Raw genomic sequence first — 17,931 nt, 5'->3', positions numbered from 1 at the left:
AAAATGTTGCTATTTACAGAGATTTACAATTATATGCAATAGTTTATTGTTTATTCTCCAAAAGTAGATTCCACAGGTGAAAACATCCACATTGCAGCTAGTGCAGGATTTGTCCCTCTTGCACCTTTTTCAAAGTTCTGTAAACTTCACCAGTATACTTTCAGAAAGAGAGCTCTTCCAAGGATGAGAAACTCTCTTCACCTGAAATCTTTGCCACATATAGCACAACCTAAACAATCTAATTTTATTCCTTTTCTTTTTGGGCAGCTGAGAAGTCAGGCAAAATAGGTCAGATGTGCAAATGTGTTTTCTGTTTCTGTTTTGGAGTTGAATAAAATGATAAAAAGCAGGTGTAAAAAAATTACCGATCAATCAAATGTTAAGCATTTAATAACTTCAAGATTTGTATAAAAATCCTTTATTCATGTTTCATGGATTTTCTTACAAGTATTTTATGGCTCTCACTGAAGTTCCCGTCATTTTCAAGATTCTCTGACAATAAGTTTTCCTCCTTTGCAGGCACTATGGTGCTGATCCTCTGGAACTCCCATTTATTCAATGGGAACTACAGCTACCCAGTTTCTCTTAAAAAAATACATATATATATATATATATATATATATATATATATAAACTTTGAGGAAGTTTCTAACTAGAGCATCGTTTTCTCTAATTTAATGTTCAGTTAAATGACCACTACGAGCATTTCTAAGATGCACATAGCACTAACTGAGTTGGGACTCAGTATTGGAAAGGTGTGTTACCACCAGGGCTTTGCTTCTTTATTTGGCTTCACTTCCCAGTCTGAACCTACACTGATGCTTTGGAGTGAGGAAAACGGGTGATGGGACTGGAGGGTGTCGTGACGAAGCGCATGGGCAGACACCCCTGTTGCTGACGGGTGGAAGCGAGCCCACCGTTGCCGTCAGGTGCCCTGCACAACCCGGACTGCTGTTCCTTTTGATGGTTCGCAGGCCTGGGCCTAGAAACCACATGAACAGACGTCTATGTTGGCACCTCAAGCAGACAGGTGAGAGACAGTGTGAAGGTGGAAATTCCCTGCCAGCCCTAAAGCAAGGCTCCCAAGTCAAGATCAAGGTGCAATGACAAAAGCGGCTTAGCCTGTTGCTGCCACCAATGTGTCTGGCAAGTAAATAGAAGATCCAAGTCTCCTGCACTGGCTCGTTACGCAAGTGCAAAAAATCCACAATAATAAACTGTGACCTCTTTCAGGTGCCTGACTATATGAAAAAGTTAACCACCTAAATCTGTTGATTCACAAATATGTTATCAAGAGCAGGGGACTGGTAGCAGCAATTTTAATTTTAAGCAGCATTGTTTTTGTGTGTACTTAACCGGGGTTGTGGTACTCCCATATGAGAGCAGGCTTCACTTTTTAATTAGTGAAAGAAGCATCCCTAAGGACCAAAACAAAACAAGAGCCTTGAAATCATCCTCGTTTTATATTATATTTTATATTTCTGTACTCATCACAAGCAATTGCTAAACAGGTCCTCACTACATTTACCTGCAATTCAAACCAAGGTGGTTATTATGCAAACAGGTTAGCTTTGTGAAGGCACCTCCAAGGCGAGCTTAACCCTGTCCTGTTCGGATCCTCTTGTCTAAGCCTTATAGGTCTGTAAATGTTCATGTTGTTATAAGGAACCATGGCGGTATCGTAGTGGGGCTGATAGTAGTTAGCTGGGATGGACTTCTGCGGCGGCGGCGGTGTGAATGAGAAATAGCTGTGGAAGGAGTTAACTCTACGGAGAGGAGACTGGGGGGTGAAGTTGCTGCTGAATAAGGATGTTTTGGGGGTTTGTTTGGTCTGATGGGCGCTGCCAGCCGAGAGGCTGCTGAAGGGATCCGAAAGGGTGTTGGCACTTCCTGGGCTGCTGTCAGGGGGGCTGCGCTGGGGCGCCCAAGCCTTGCTGAGCAGGAAGGGCACGGTGCGAGTTGGAGATTTGGGTCCCATCACTGGCTTCGACAGCGCGTACAGGTGGCGAAACTCCTCATCAAACAACTCGACCACTTGGCCAGTGAACTTGGAGAGGAGGTTGCGGTGGACCTGGCCGCACAACCATGTGAAGCTGGAAGGAGAGATGGGGTAAGGGTTAGTATTAGCTTTGGCCGTTAGGAACTGGAGATCCCAGCACAGATAGTGCAAAAAGCATACGCGTTTTACAGGTGAAAGTCATTGTCTAAACAGGGTGTGAAGATGGTGTCGCAGCTGAATTTCAAGTCAGTTCCCATGAATGCTCTCTCTTTGACTTGGATCAAGCTTTGTTACTGCAGCTGCCTCCAAAACTGTGAAGAAATCTTGTAATGTTATACAACCTTCTGAGGGGAGCGATGAAAACCAAGACCCAGATCTGCTGGAGGACTACATGTTGGTATCTTCAGTACCTAAAGTTTAGGTGTGTGTTCCCTGGAGAGGAGTTTAGACCCCTGTATTAGGTCCTGACTTCCATGTACCATGCCTAAATTAAGGTCTTACTATGCAAACACATAAATTATATCTTCCCTGCAGACTTCCCTATCAGTTTGTAAATCTTATCCACTCAATACAGACATTAGAAAGAATAGCAAAAATTACCATCCTGTGCCTGTTTCCTTTGTCTGAGTTGGTCAAAAGAAGTCACATCCCACCCCCGCAAACCAACCTCCCACGCTTGGTTTTACATCAGCAACAAAATGAGCACAGCTCAGAGACTGAACCGTAATCGCTCGCTGGGCTGAACAGGGTTTGAGCTGTGCAGCGAGAAGGCAAAGCGGCGCTGGAGCTCAACCCGAGGTCATTCCGTGTTGGCACAGTGCTGTCCCGGTTATTCCCATGTGACTTTATTAGCTCTGCTGGATTTGCACAAGGATTGCTGACAGCCAGGTTTGGCAGGAGGTGTGTGCATTTTAAAGCTCGTTCCTGTCATGTTTTGACAAAACTGTGAAAATCAGTGGGCCTGACAGCCTCAGCTGACACGAACCGAATAAAGGCACACAAGCCGAATCTGCTAGTTCAGGGCACTTTGTAGAGGGTTAGGTTTTGAACAGTCATTTTTATCCTGTTGCTTCAGGAGTGGTGAGGGGAGGCGTGAAGTAATGACTAGTTCAATGACACTGGGCAACAGTATCATATGTATTGTACATTTTACGAATGGACAGTAAAATATACAGTAAGTGTTACTAAAATACCAGTACCTCTCATCTACTTTGTTCAAATCATTCTAAATACGGACAAAACCTTGGGAGACTGTGCTGACAACGTCTGCTGCGCTAACTCGTCGTCATCATCGCGTTTAGCCACTAAGAAGCCCTCTGTAAACCTTCACACACCTTTTGTTTAACTGCTAAGCAGATTAGAAGTCAGACATTCTTCTGAGATAGCCACATTTAAGGTTAGAAACTTGTTAAAGAGCTGAGACTGGGGATGACAGATTCATATTTTAGGTATAGTAGAGATGGAGTTCTTATTTAGAAGAGAGTTTACAGGGAAATAAAAAGTACAATTACATAAGTGTCTTTTAAAAATACCAACAAACTAACCAACCAACTAAAAGGAAAAAAACTCTTGGCCAAATGTTGATAATTTTACTCCCATGTGTTACTCCAGGTATAACTTCCTGGCATACCTGGCAGAGATTTATTTGTGGCTAATCTGCCTTACCTATAATCATAGAATTATAGAATCACAGAATCAGTAAGGTTGGAAGGGACCTCTGGAGATCATCTAGTCCAACCCCCCTGCTCAACAGGGTCACCTACAGCATGTCAGACACGGTTGCATCCAGGTGGGCCTTGAAGATCTCCAGAGAAGGAGACTCCACAACCTCTCTGGGCAACCTGTGCCAGGGCTCCGTCACTCTCACAGGGAAGAAATTCCCCCTCACGGTCAGGCAAAACTTCCTGTGCTTCAGTTTCTGCCCATTGCCTCTTGTCCTGTCACATGGGACAACTGAAAAGAGTTTGTCCCCATCCCCTTGACACCCTCCCTTCAGGTACTTGTACACATTGATCAGATCCCCCCTCAGTCTTCTCTTCTCCAGGCTGAAGAGGCCCAGCTCTCGCAGCTGTTCCTCATAGGGCAGGTGCTCCAGCCCTCTGATCATCTTCATAGCCCCATGCTGGACTCTCTCCAGTAGCTCCATGTCTCTCTTGTCCTGGGGAGCCCAGAACTGGACACAGGACTCGAGATGAGGCCTCCGCAGGGCTGAGGAGAGGGGCAGGATCACCTCCCTCCACCTGCTGGCAACACTCTTCCTAATGCACCCCAGGAGACCATTGGCCTTCCTGGCCACAAGGGCACATTGCTGGCTCATGGTCAGCTTGTCATGCACCGCCACGCCCAGGTCCTTCTCTGCAGAGCTACTCTCCAGAAGGTTGGCCCCCAGCTTGTACTGGTGCCGAGGGTTATTTCTCCCTAGGTGCAGGACTCTGCACTTGCCCTTGTTGAACCTCAGGAGGTTCCTCTCCGCCCAGCTCTCCAGCCTGTCCAGGTCTCTCTGAATGGCAGCACAGCCCTCGGGTGTATCAGCCACTCCTCCCAGCTTGGTATCATCAGCAAACTTGCTGAGGAGGCACTGCATCCCCTCATCCAGGTCATTGATGAAGAAGTTGAATAGGATGGGACCCAGTCCTGAGCCCTGGGGGATGCCACTAGCCACAGGCCTCCAACTAGACTCCATGCCACTGATGACGACCCTCTGAGCTCTGCCTTTCAGCCAGTTCTCAATCCACCTCACTGTCCACTCGTCTAACCCACACTTCCTGAGCTTCTCTAGGAGGATGTTGTGGGATCCCTGTAAGAATAGAAAGAGCCAATTCATAGCCCCAAGTTCATGAAAGTTTCTCCATAATGGCACTGGGTCAGCCACGAATTAACAAGGCAAGTGAGACCTGTGGAATTTTAGACAAATGTTTGTGCACTCCACGTAACAAGTCAGAGCAATATATGGTCTAAGAACTTTGCTGAAAAACAAGGCAGAACTTTCATGAAGCCCTGCCAAGTTTTTTCACTGGTTTAATTCTAAGAGGAAACTCACTGTATGGGTATTAGATCTTGTTTTAGGTCAGTAGTTTATAATTCTGAGTGCTCTCGGCTTTGTGGGAAAGGCTCAGAAAAAGGTTCACTTTTCATCATAACCATTTGTCCAGGAGGATCGTATCCTACCATGCCTGTTTGAGTTGAAGCATGTTAGGCAGAAGAGAAGGCACAAAGATATACTGCCCAAGTTGGGGCCAAAGCACAAGTATCACACATTCAGTCACTGGCATATGATTCTCAGAAGTTTTTCCAGGGTTTTGCCTCAAAAACCGTGCTCCTCCATTCCTGATCATCTCACTTGAGATCGTCTGAATCAAAACCCACCTCTCCTCTTTGATCTGCATTTGCATCGGCTTCGTTTCCTCTGACTGGCCCCTCTGCAGTTTGCTAGCGACCCCTCGGTGCTCTCATTCTTTGTATTCACAGCACTGCAGTAATGTGCAGCATCGCACAAAATGAATATAATCTGTAATGGGAAGCCTGGGGCTCCCAGCTGAGCTCAGGTTTGATGTTTGTACTAACCAATGTGCCGGTGTTGCCTGCTAGTAGGACAAGCTCTACGTGAGACACCTGCTCCAGCTTAGCTGACACTCTCCACAGAGGGACTTAGGTCTGGGGTTGGCTCTTGGCTCTGAAGAGACTTTCCAAGGGTAGTAGCCGGAGGGGTGCTCCGTTGCCCCTGAGGATCAAGGTCTGTGTTTGTCCCTGATTCACTCTGCCATCTCAGCAAATGCCAAGGAGCGAATGCAACTATAACTCCCCGGGGGAGAAGGTCAGGAGCAGACGTAAGCCCAGCACAAGGGACAGTTGCACCGCTCCCGACCCTAGGGCTTTCTGCCTGAGGAAAGAGTGCTGGGTTCTGGCATCTTCATTTTGCCTCTTTTATGAGCACTGAGTTTGCACACAATCTAACCTCAAATGTCATTAAAAAAAAAATAAAAATAACATTTACCATAAGATGGGGTAGATAAACACAGAGACAGCAAAAAACAAAAAAACCCACCTACATCTCACATCACAGACATAGACAATAAAATTTAAGAGGAAAATCACATCTTAAAACACTGTTTAAGGCCTATATTCACACAAATACACAGTCGAAAAGGCCCTCAGAAATGTCTCAGCCCCAGTGTGCTGTGTGAGGCAGAACCAACTACATGCACCCAAGCAATGGCTCTTTAACGTGTTTTTAGAAACAGCTCCAGAGCAGGAGATCCCACAGATTCGCTGGTGGGTCCTTTGCCCCTAACAGTTACTGATAGCCAACCTCAGTTCTCTTTGTCGGCTGTAAGGCAAATACATTTTGTCCCCAAACACTGTTGCTACAACCAGTGAATCACGGTCCCTTTTAGGGCAGTATGTACTGAAGGGCTATTTTATTTCCTCAGCCTAGTCCCCTCACTGATGTTACCAAGCCAACCACAGCAAAAGTACTAAGGTGGAATATGCTTTTGTATTAGTTTTAAGATCTACTCAAATACAATTTCTAATAATTACAGTGCAGAGAAGTTGGTGAACAAGATTTTAGAGATAACAGAAAACTTTCAACTGAATAAAGTGAGAGCTAGCAAGCCCACAAAAATGCCATGTGGTGAGAGGCAGCTATAACCCAGATGAATCCCCAAACCAGCACTGAGCATGCTGAAGTTAAATAGTGTAGAGATTTCTCATTACCCTCTCTGCTTGCTTGCTGAATAGGAGGTTATGTAGTTTGATAAGTCTCTTGGACTTAGATGATACTGCAACAACACTAGAGAATGACAGAAGTGACTCTGCACAGGACTTTGAGGGTTGGTATTTTCTATAGGAATGAAAAGGGACGCAAAAAGGAAGTTTCTTGGCTAAAGAAAATGTCTTGTTCTGTCTCTCTCTCCTTCCACATGTCCTTCCCTTCTTCCACTCATACATAAATCTGATTTTGCATTTTGGTGAAGGTTCAGTCATTTGTTAAGCTTATCTCTGTAGACATGAGGCTTAGAAACTTTGTTTACTTGATCCAAGCTCAAAGTCTCAAGTCTGAAGATTTGGGATCTTAATAAAAATCCTAACTAACTGTTGAGTTGCTGGAATAATTAGAGCAGCACAAAAAAAGGAGAGTATGCCAGATGCTGCAGATGCAGTTCACAAAAAAGAGGTAAGCCAACAGTTACACAGACATTTCCTATCTGTTAAAGAAACACAACAAGAAAAAGCAGAAAGTCTCCAAAGTATTTCTGTTTTCCCTTTAATCACTAAACTTGTCATACGGAGAACAAATCTTTAGACAAGCTGAGTGACATATGCTACATTAAGGGATCCTGAGGGAGATGGAAATGTATCATGGCTCATGATAGCATTGGCAGACCCAAACAATGAGGAAAGCATAATATTAAGATACACACATTGCTAGTTCTGCTCCAGGCTGCACTGGCAAAGTCATTTGCATCAGTCCTGAACACATAAATCAAATGCCACATTCTATAAAGATCTCACATAAGCTGTAAAACAAGTTAGAAAACATGTTAAATGGACTGTTGAAAAATGGTATATACTTGAAAGTACAGGGGTTTTGGTTCAAAAAAAAATCAGCTGTACAACAGCTTTCCTTGGCACTTTCTTTGTGAAGTAATATCAAAAATAATAAAAGGGCCCACAGACATGAACTGCAATGGCTGATCTCACCTGTAAGATCCAGAGAGCACATATCGCCAGTCAGAAATAAGAAATTTTTCTTTTATCTGTCCTGCAAATTTTCTGCCTGATTTGGCACAGTAAACCTCTCCAGTAACACTGCGGACTGAAATATTCTAGTAAAGAAAAGAATAGCAGTTAATAAAAACAGAATTAATTACATCTTTTAATTAAAAATCAGAAGGAAAGAGCCCTTTTCCCCTACAACCCTAGCTCTTCACTTTTTCCTACTTTCATGATATCTTCATGAATTTTATAATGTTACTTTTGAAGATTTGAGGATAGCAGAAACCTAGTCAAGCCTATACAACATCATAATGCTATTTATTTCAATCAGGATATAAACCTGCACGGAAACTAAAACACAAGGAGCTGCACTGTCAGCTGGTGACTGACGCTACACCTACCAAAGAGACACGTGTCCACGATCAAGATCGGTCTGTCACCCCCACTGCCATTCCAGCAACGATTTGCACTAGATGCGACCCAAATAGTTTTATGTTGCCTGATGTACAACACAGGAGGGCAAAAACCTCCGCTCTTCTCATCCCGGGCCTGCATGGACGTTTTGTGCTTCTGGTGAAATCCATACGGAATGGCATCGCTGCGGCACGAAACATAAGGACGTGCGTGAACCGAGAAGCAGGTCGATTTAGCCCCTTGCCATGCTCTGTGCTGTTATAGGGCAACTGCTCCTTGTACCTGTGCGTGCTCATTTAAAGCCAGGTCAGGTACCCAGACATTGCACTGCTGTCTGCTGCGCTCGCTCGCTTTGTAGGCCTCGGGGAATGAGTGGCACCGAGGAGGAGTCAGCTCACGCATTTTTGAAACCTGTGTATTGTAGCAGCACGTCTGCAATAGATAGCACAGGCTCGTCCTTTCTAAGGGGGGTTTACGGACGGTCAGACATCGTTATGAGAACGCCTTATTAATTTCAGTTTCCTTCTATGCATGGGATGGAAGTCAACCGTTGAACCACAGGGGTCGGTGCATTTAAAATGCCCTCCGGTCTCCTGCCTGGCCTCCCGCTGCCGTTCCCGCAGGCGGCGGTCGCTGCGGGGGATCAGCCACCCTGCGGGGATGGCGGAGGTACCCCCAGCATCTCAGGCAACCGCTGAAACGGTCCCTAGGAGGCTATTTTAAAGGTCAGAGCTTTATTCAGTTTCTGCTGGCAGATAAAGATGGACTAAGCTAACAGCTAGACACTAGCTAAATGTGAGGGAGTATCTTTAAAATAAAGCTTGAATAATACAATTTTATCATATTTCATACAAATACCCAAGGAACTCAGCTAAAACCATGAAGCTGAATATCAAGAGCAGCACTCAAGCAAGTCAGCAGCAGCAGAACTGGCCCCCTCAAGCCAAACTGAGCCCCCCTAATTCAGCCATTCCGGCAACCAAGGTGTTTTCACAGAAGTTTTGTGTGCAGCTTTGGCTACCCACTATCTGCAGCAGCCAGACCACTGCTCCTACACAGTTGTTAAAGAGAAGCGATTTTAATGCTTACGTTACACACCTCTACAGGGGTCTTAAGCTTTGTTTTAAGACTTCAGGGCCCAGGTTAGTTTCATTTAAGGTTAAGCACCTGCTAGAAATAGCTCAGCTTCCTATCTAATTCATAGAAAAATGTAAGCATCTTCAACAGACTGTTAGGTAAGTTAACACTACCTCTGGATGTCTCTAGCATATCCGTGCTTCTAACCCAAAGTGCCTGAAGTACGGCACGTGAATCTGAGCTCCAGATCTTCCCTGAGCCCCCAGTACCTTGAAGAGATCCTCAGCAATCTGCAGCTTGTCACACATCTCAGAGAAGAGCTTTATATTGCCATGATCAAGCAGCAGGTAGACAAACACCATGCGTTTGTTGGCTGCCTCCAGGAGGTCACAGAGAATCTCGGTATCCGTGAACACGTCCATCACAATAGCTAGCACCTGGGGGAAAGCAGAGGCATTAGCAGAGTAAAGTCACATAACTTAAGGTTGCTGGTGAGGCCACTGAAATGTAGTGGGGTTTTTAAAAAAAATTCCAACAAACACAAGCGTTAGAACATATATTTGGATATTTCTGGTTTTCTCCCTAAGTGCCTGAATCAATAAGATTTGTTGCTTCACTGTTTCATTGGTTGTATAGATCCAATATAATAGATGTGCTTTAGTTAAGTTATTTTAATTTAAAAAAACCCACAGCAAGACCCAGGAATCTGTAGGTGAGATTTCAGCATTTGGACATCTATTGAAGCAGTAATTAGAGAATAAGGACACAGCTAAAATAGGAGCCTGCAGCCTTCGCCAAGCAGCTCACCAGTATCGTAAGGAGCAGCATTTAGCAAGAATTGCCAAGCGATCCTTTCTTCCTCTTATGACTTCTGCCTGGAACAGATTCTGCAGTTGGGATCACAGACTGCAACAACTCCATCTTTTTTCATTTTTTACATCAAGCTTTCACACTGATTTATAAACTTACTTTTTCAGTTTAAACATGCATCCACGCCTCCCAGTCCACAAATGGCAGGATAGCGTGTCAAAGCCCCACAGCAGCCTGGACTGGGCGCAGAAGACCCTCCAGCTACGTAAACTTACAGCCTCCAGTTAACTAGGATTCAGGGAACTGTAAATGTGATATAAAGCCACTTCCACCCCAATGCCCCTGGGCTCAGCACTGGGGCATGGATTCGCTCTGCTTGATTAAGGCATTGGTCTACACAGACTCCTGCTGTTATCCACAGAAAGGACCATCTCCCCTGGCCAATCAGCCCAGCTAGTATCTGACTTACCTTCAGAAGGCGCATGTTCCTCTGTGGACCAGAGAGGGAAACCCATGATAACTGCCCTCATGGTATGAACAGCTTTGAAAATCAATCTAAACAACTTTTACAGCATTCTAGGAGATCGGTCTCACTAATTTCTTTAGACCAAGCGCACCCCACACGGAGGCACCCTGCTTCAATGAGCAGAACAGTGAAGATCCTCCATCCCCTTCCTGCACCCAGAGCGCCGTGCTTGCCAGTGCGAGGCAGCTGCAGTAATCGCGTCCGATATCTCATATCCACAGCTACTGCTAACGTCTTTTTAAACAGCGTAATACTACCGCCTCACTTTCAGTCTCTCCACAGCACCGAACCAGTCTCTCTAGTACTGCTTGCTCACCAGTTGTTCCCAGTTTGTATTTCTACATCTGACCTTTCCTTTCTTAACTGCAGTACTTCTCATTTGCCTTGACTGAACTTCACGATTTGGAGCTATTTCACTGATGTTTTAAGATTATAGTAGTTCCCACTCGCCAGCGCTTTGCAGTTTGATGCCATCTACAAACACATTCTTCAGTCCATTGTTTAAGTTGTTATGAACATATCAAATATTACAGTATCTAGGATGGACCTGTGTGAGATACTATTTAATAAATCCTGCCATTGAAAAACTCTACTCAAAGAGCAGTTGCCAAAAGTTTACTCTCTGTCAGTATTATTCTAGCAACCTCTTGCAGTGTAAATTAGTTTGCTGAGAAGGTCATGTAAGACTGGGTCAAGAACCATGGATTTATATTACACTTCCTTTTTTTTCCCCTCTACCTCAAGATGGAAAATCGGATTGTACTGATGCATCAGCTGATGCTTATCTCACTATTCCCCTGTTTTTTTTAGTATTGTATCTTTCTGAGGCTTTGAACTTAAACTAAAAATTTCCCTGGTGCACTGAGCACGTGAAAGACGACTTGCAAAAGGGGGTTCTTCTCCTCTGCTATTACATTTAGCGCTATCAGCCCCAGAGTTTGCCCTTGCAGCAGAATAATAAAGCAAAGACATGAAGTCTGGAGGACACCACAACCTGTGTTGGGTAGCAGGCACTCTAGTGATCTCCTGCTTTCACAACTTGCATTTCTCTAGCCACTAGAAATTGGAGATTAAGTTTTTGCAAAAGGAATAAATGAGATAAAAAGGCATTACTAAGGATTATAATGTTTGAAAGCAAAGTTTCAAAGAAATCAACCAGTAAAGCACAGTCTCATCCCAGAAATGTAACTCTGTCCCTAGCTGTCGCTCAGGAGCTCTCGCTCCTCACCCTAAGGCTGAGGGTGTACTCTAGTAAGTGGCTTTACTTACAGAAAGAAATTCCAGAAAATTGCCCCCTGCTTCAGATGTGGCCCACTGCTCTGACCTTTTAAAAGTCCTTGGGGGTCTTATGGCTGCCACTGAATTACCGGGAATCCCAAATTTCCCATGCCAGGCAGAAACCATAATGGTTTTGTTTCTGACTACTGAGCTGCAAAGTGGCTAATGGAGTCGCAAGTTTATACAAGGGCAAAATTTGATGATGAGCAAAGTCCTGAAATGTCTATTTTTTTTGTTTTTTTTTTTTTTCCCAAGGCAAAAAAAGAGTTGTCGCTACTACATCAGAATACACATCGCAGAAACGTGTTGTCACCCCTCGGCTGTTCCCCTTCCGCCTCCCCAGCTCCTGGGCACCCTTTCCCCGGCGCCTCTGTCAGCTCCCTGTTATCCTTTACACATTGCCCACAAGCTGCTTTATGCTGCAGAGTTTCTGCTGGAGCCCACAGGACATTTCAGTGTCACTGACAACCTACTAGGGCCAGAAGGGCTTTTTCCTAAATAATTCCAGTCCTTCGGGGATGCCTCCCAGCACGGCAGAGCTGCCTCTCTGCCCCGTAAGGATACGTATGGCCTTCGCCAGGCTCGGGAGCTCCCCTTCGCTCACAGCCTGGCTGTCGGCGGTGCAGGCGGCACGTTTCCAGGGTCGAGCCGAGTAAACAAACCTGCTGCCGACGCACGAGGAGCAACTGAGCCCGGCTGCCCCTTCCACAGCAGGCGCCTGCTGCGCGTGGCAGGTGGGAGGTTACGGCAGGGAATGTGCTTTTTTTTACTCAAAGTTGTCAAAGAGAAAAGGTGTTGCTGTGAGTACAAAAAAAAAAAAAAAAAAAAAAAGCACTGCATTTGCTCAGTAATGGACTTTCTAAAGTCACTTTCCCAGAGCAAAGCTACCCTGCACTGTATCAGGCCGGCTTAAATCAAACACTGTGTTTATCTCATCTTTTTAAAAGCAAGAAGGCAAATAAATGCAGAGGGAACGTGAATTTTTCTCTGTACCTGAGTGGTCTTGTTGATGTACCGGCGTATGATGTCCCTGATGTTGCTGTTCTTCTCTGTTTGGAAATACACAGTGGCAGTGGATTTTTCCTTTAAATAGGGCTTTTCCGCGGTAATCCACGTGTGCAGTAGAGCTGGTTCACTGCTGTCAGAAATGGTTGGGAAGTAGGTCCCCGACGTGAGAGATCCAGCATCATTCTGCTTGGGTCCAGCTGCCCCGTCGGCGAGAGATTCGTGCGCGTAGTAAGACTCCTTGGCATTTTCCCTGATGTACTGAGCCTCCACGGAGGAGAGGAAATCCACCTCTCCTTCTTTGTTTAAGGTTTCAAGGTACGAGTCTGTCCCACCATCCAAGAAGGCATCTGTGGCCAGTCTTATACTTTCATTGTGGCTGAAATCTGCTTTTGTCGACTTAAGGGACTGGTTCTTGATATCCTCCAGCCTTTTTTTTATTTTGCCCGTATGTTGTGAGTGGCTCATGGTCCTGTGTCTCAGCAGCCGATCCGCAGGGTAGCCACCGTGCATACGCGCCGTGCAGGCAACACAATCCCTCTTCTCATTCAGAGACTGCATTCTGGCGTAAATTCACTTTGGCTGAAGGAATTAATTATGAACAAAAATAAAGAGATCTTAGTACCTCGGGCAAATTCACACTCTCTGATTTTGTTTGTACAATTATCTTCCAAAAAAAAAAAGGAAAAAAACCCCTGCGCTCGCTTCTCAGATGTACTTCAGCAACAATCTGTTTCCAGATGGGACACAAGCGCAAAGCTGATTAGACTGCTTATCTGAGAGGCACCCACCTTTCCCCAAGGGCATACGGAGGATTCAAGTCCAATTAGCAGGGCTGTCTGATTCGGTTCTCTTTGCCTTCCTGGCGCATTCTGTGAAAGGTGCGAGCGAGGAAAGCACTCAGCCAAAAGCAGGTAGGCTTCCAAGCATCATTGCACAATCTTCAAAAACAGCTGGAGGCTTCTCAGTCTTCCTATAGTGCTCGTTATGGAGCAAAAACAACTCGGATGCTGAACTGGGACAAAGATACCAGCCACGGGCATAACTTCAGAACAGCCCAAAGGGTCAGGGACTCTTGTCCCTACCTACATGCTGCCAGGCAAGAGTAAAAATAGACTGAAATTTGTCACTGTATCCCGTCCATAGTATGTTGCTATTATTGTACTTGATGCACTAATTTATTTCTTTAAAGCTTTGTGACTACTCTGTCCTATTAAAAGAAATAAATACCCTTTCTCAAACACCCTGAAAATTATGTGGAGGGAGGGTTGTGAGCCAGCCTCAAAGCATCAGAAATACAAACACTCATCATCTGATTGTGCACATTTAGTACTGTTTGGTTTCTTTTCTTTTCTTTTCTTTCTTTTCTTAAAGAAAAATCCTTAAGCTGCAGCTTCTGGAGTCACGTTGTCATACTGGCAGCTCAGCGCTGTGTCATTATAAAGACTGAGGCCCACGTTCTCAGCGGGGGCAAGAAGCGAAATACCTTTGGGGAGCTAGGCTAACTGGTATGACCGCACAAGGATGAGGTAAGACGGGGTGTGAATGTACCCTGCGTTAGGTATGCCATAAATAGTTGTATGCATGCTTTTATGCAGAGGCACGTGTGGCACAGTTCTGTCACACGGGTAGAGTTTGCCATCAGCTTTGCAAGGCTGCTCCACGCTAGGTACAGGCACCCGGCGTGTGACAGATCTTGAGTGAACTGCGGAGCTTCGCAGAACAAGCTGGAGCGTAAATGCTCGTCGTTCTCACCTCTTGCACAGGGGTTAAGGGCAGCTAAACGGGTGTCTGAGCTAGGACTCGCATCGCTCCTCCCAGCCTGCTCTGGAACAAAGACGGTTTCAGGGCTGTATAATCTGTTAAGAGCAGCACGGACCTACTTTTTTTCAGGACAGATACAACCCCAGATTCTACACCAAATGGGTCTGCCTCATGGGAAAAAGTGATTATATGCTAGTATGATATAAAGATATATATTAAAATAGCGAAGAATATGATGTAGCTCAGATTTTAAACCGAGAGCAACGAAAGGTAGGAAGCACCCACCCCAAGGAGCCAAAGGAGAGGCAACAACACCTGGAGGGCCCCCACCCCAGCCGCCCCACCACGTCCGGCCACGGCAGCGCAGCCGCCCGCGCGCCTTCACCCCCCCGCCCCGCCCCCAACGTCCGCCCGCAGCTGTGTCAGACACAGCAAAAAGTCATTAATTATCCGGTGACCTGCGAAGCGCGTTTATGCTGAAAGCGATGCCGTGTAATTACCGCGACGTGCAGGACTGCACCCCGTCAGCGCGGCTCAGGGCCTCCCCGCGCCCGGCGACGCTCTCACCGGGGCCCTTGGCGCTGCGCTGGGCGCTCGCCCCCGCCGCGGGCGTCCCGCACGCTCATCGCGGGGTCCTGCGCCACCGCCCTGGGGCCCCACGGCGTCACCCCAGGGTCCTGCGCTGTCGCCTCCGGGTCCCACTCCGTCACCCTGGGGCCCACACGCTCACCCCAGGGCCCCACGGCGTCACCCCAGGGCCCCATGGTGTCACCCTGGGGTCCCACACCGTCACCTCGGGGGCCCTCATCATCACCTCAGGGTCTCTCACACTCACCCCACGGCCCCACGGTGCCACCCCAGGGCCGCACACTGTCACCTCAGGGGCCCTCATCATCACCTCAGGGTCTCTCACACTCGCCCCACGGCCCCACGGTGCCACCCCAGGGCCCCACGGTGTCACCCTGGGGCCCTCATCATCACCTCAGGGTCTCACACACTCACCCCACGGCCCCACGGTGCCACCCCAGGGCCCCACACTGTCACCTCAGGGGCCCTCATCATCACCTCAGGGTCTCTCACACTCGCCCCAGGGCCCCACGGTGCCACCCCAGGGCCCCACGGTGTCACCCTGGGGCCCTCATCATCACCTCAGGGTCTCTCACACTCGCCCCAGGGCCCCACGGTGCCACCCCAGGGCCCCACGGTGTCACCCTGGGGCCCTCATCATCACCTCAGGGTCTCTCACACTCGCCCCAGGGCCCCACGGTGCCACCCCAGGGCCCCACGGTGTCACCCTGGGGCCCTCATCATCACCTCAGGGTCTCTCACACTCGCCCCGGGGCCCCACGGTGCCACCCCAGGACCCCACGGTGTCACCCTGGGGTCCCACACGGTCACCCCAGGCGTCACCGTGGCGTGCCACGCTGTGCCGAGGCCCCACGCAGTCCCCGCGTGGGTCCCCCAGAGCCATCCGCTCCCTCGCCTCGGGCCCCCCGTGACCGAAGGCTCCCAGTGAGCCACCCCCCAGCCCCGCGCAGCCGCCCGGGCCCCACACCGTCCTCCCCGGGGTCGCCCCCGCCACCCCGCGCCGCCCCCGCGGATCCCTCCCTCTCGTCAGAGGGGCCCGAGGCAGGGCCCCGGCAGGCGGCACCGTGCGGCAGGGCCGCCCGGGGGGGAGGCCGGGGAGGGCCCAGCCCGGCCGCGCACGGCGCCCCACGGCAGATGGTGGCGGCAGCCTCCATAGGCGGCGCGGGGGAAACGCTACCAGCCGCCTCGTTAGCGCAGTAGGTAGCGCGTCAGTCTCATAATCTGAAGGTCGTGAGTTCGAGCCTCACACGGGGCAAAGGCCGGCGACTCTTTTCTTCGCCGCCGAGGTGCGCGGGGCAGCGGCCTCCCGTGCCCCTCAAGGGTGTCCTAGTGCCGGGGAGCTTACAGGAGAGTCAGCTCCCAAACGTGATGGTCCAGCACGAGCTACTGCAGAACCGCGTGTTTTAACATTTCATCATTTCATTTCATTTCATTTCATTTCATTTCATTTCATTTCATTTCATTTCATTTCATTTCATTATTTGTGGTTTATTCAGATGTAGCTTCAGGGCAAGGGGCTTTGTTTTCTGCTTGTGGGCTCACAGAAATACTTGCTACATCCTGTATTGTTTTAAAAACGTACTTTGGCACAGATTTTCCTGAATCCAAGCTGTCTGCGAGCTTTTTTCAGCTTTGGGCATAGAGAGATCGCTTTCAATTCTACAGCGGGCTATCGAGCAAAACAAGCACACAGGCAGGCTCAAGAGATTTGAGAGCTTTTCCTGTAACAGCCCCACATTTCATGTGCAATCTGACTACATTAATACCAGGCAGGATAATATAAACTACTACGTAAGTATGAAAGCGCACCAGCTTCCTCTTCCTGGAAACATTCTGGTTTCTACACAATTACAACTGTAACATTTTAGCAATACATATGGCCCAAGGTGCTAGCCAAAGAATTTGTTTTTCAAAAATATAGGAATAATCACATGTAAACTCCAAGAGAACTGCAGTCCTTGGAAAAAGGCACCTTTCTCATCATTTACTCATTATACATCCCAACAGAGATCTTTGTTTTTCTCTTTTTGAAAAGGAAAGACGCACCTTCCCCAGATGCTACCAAGATTTTTCCAAAAGGATCTTTGCTGACATTTTTGTGGTTTCCCTTAGCTACTACTGACTTCTGGCTCTAGCAGTGGAGGATGCTATGAAGCTATCAAACCATGATAATCCACGATCCCCCGTTTCTCAGAATGAAGGGAAAAACTAGTCAGATTCAAGTGACTGGGATACCACGGGGAAGCATTGAAGATTTCAGTGCATCAGACTGAAAAATGAACAAATCAAGTCCCAGGTCCTCATATTATTTTACGTGGTCAAGTCCACTCCTGTGGACTTGCAATGCTGCGGGCAATGATTCAGAATGATTCATTTTATTTTACCGTGCCTCATTCTTTTTACTCTAATAGCACATGTTCTACTTCTAGGCCAAAGCATTCGCTGTTAAAGGAGTTACACAGTCTTTCCTGACACACAGCTGATGGGACACCAAGGTCCCATCAACTGCGACTGCCAGGACCCTGTCTCACCCACTTGCTCGCACCATGGGCATGGAGGCCACTGTTGCCTGAGGTCTGACTCCATTTGCTGGTCCAAACCCGCTCATGCGTGTCTCTCCAGGTGCTGGCACCTGCCAGCACTCGTGCCTGGGATAGAGCACGAGATTACACAGAAAGGTAGTTAAGAAAGGATTTAATAAGAAGATAGGCTAGACTGCAGTGATCAGTGCAGGGCTCTGTCAGACAAACAG

At 47.6% G+C, this 17,931-nt stretch overlaps 1 protein-coding gene and 1 non-coding gene across 2 annotated transcripts; one reads left to right on the top strand and one right to left on the bottom strand.

Moving 5' to 3' along the window:
- Positions 1 to 1,552: 1,552 nt before the first annotated feature.
- On the bottom strand, positions 1,553 to 13,388 carry FAM83A (family with sequence similarity 83 member A). Its single transcript, XM_062568411.1, has 4 exons — positions 12,816 to 13,388; positions 9,478 to 9,645; positions 7,703 to 7,827; positions 1,553 to 2,093 (listed from the first exon to the last, which is right to left on the bottom strand). The coding sequence occupies exons 1-4, from the start codon at positions 13,386 to 13,388 to the stop codon at positions 1,553 to 1,555; spliced, it is 1,407 nt and encodes a 468-aa protein (XP_062424395.1).
- Positions 13,389 to 16,361: 2,973 nt separating this feature from the next.
- On the top strand, positions 16,362 to 16,434 carry TRNAM-CAU (transfer RNA methionine (anticodon CAU)). The gene has a single exon. It is a non-coding gene; the product is annotated as a tRNA-Met (tRNA).
- Positions 16,435 to 17,931: the final 1,497 nt, after the last annotated feature.

This window comes from Rhea pennata, chromosome 2, assembly GCF_028389875.1.
Source record: "Rhea pennata isolate bPtePen1 chromosome 2, bPtePen1.pri, whole genome shotgun sequence".
In the NCBI taxonomy this organism is placed as follows: Eukaryota; Metazoa; Chordata; class Aves; order Rheiformes; family Rheidae; genus Rhea; species Rhea pennata.
The sequence above is the reverse complement of the archived record's forward strand: the minus strand, read 5'-3'. Positions and strand labels throughout refer to the sequence as shown.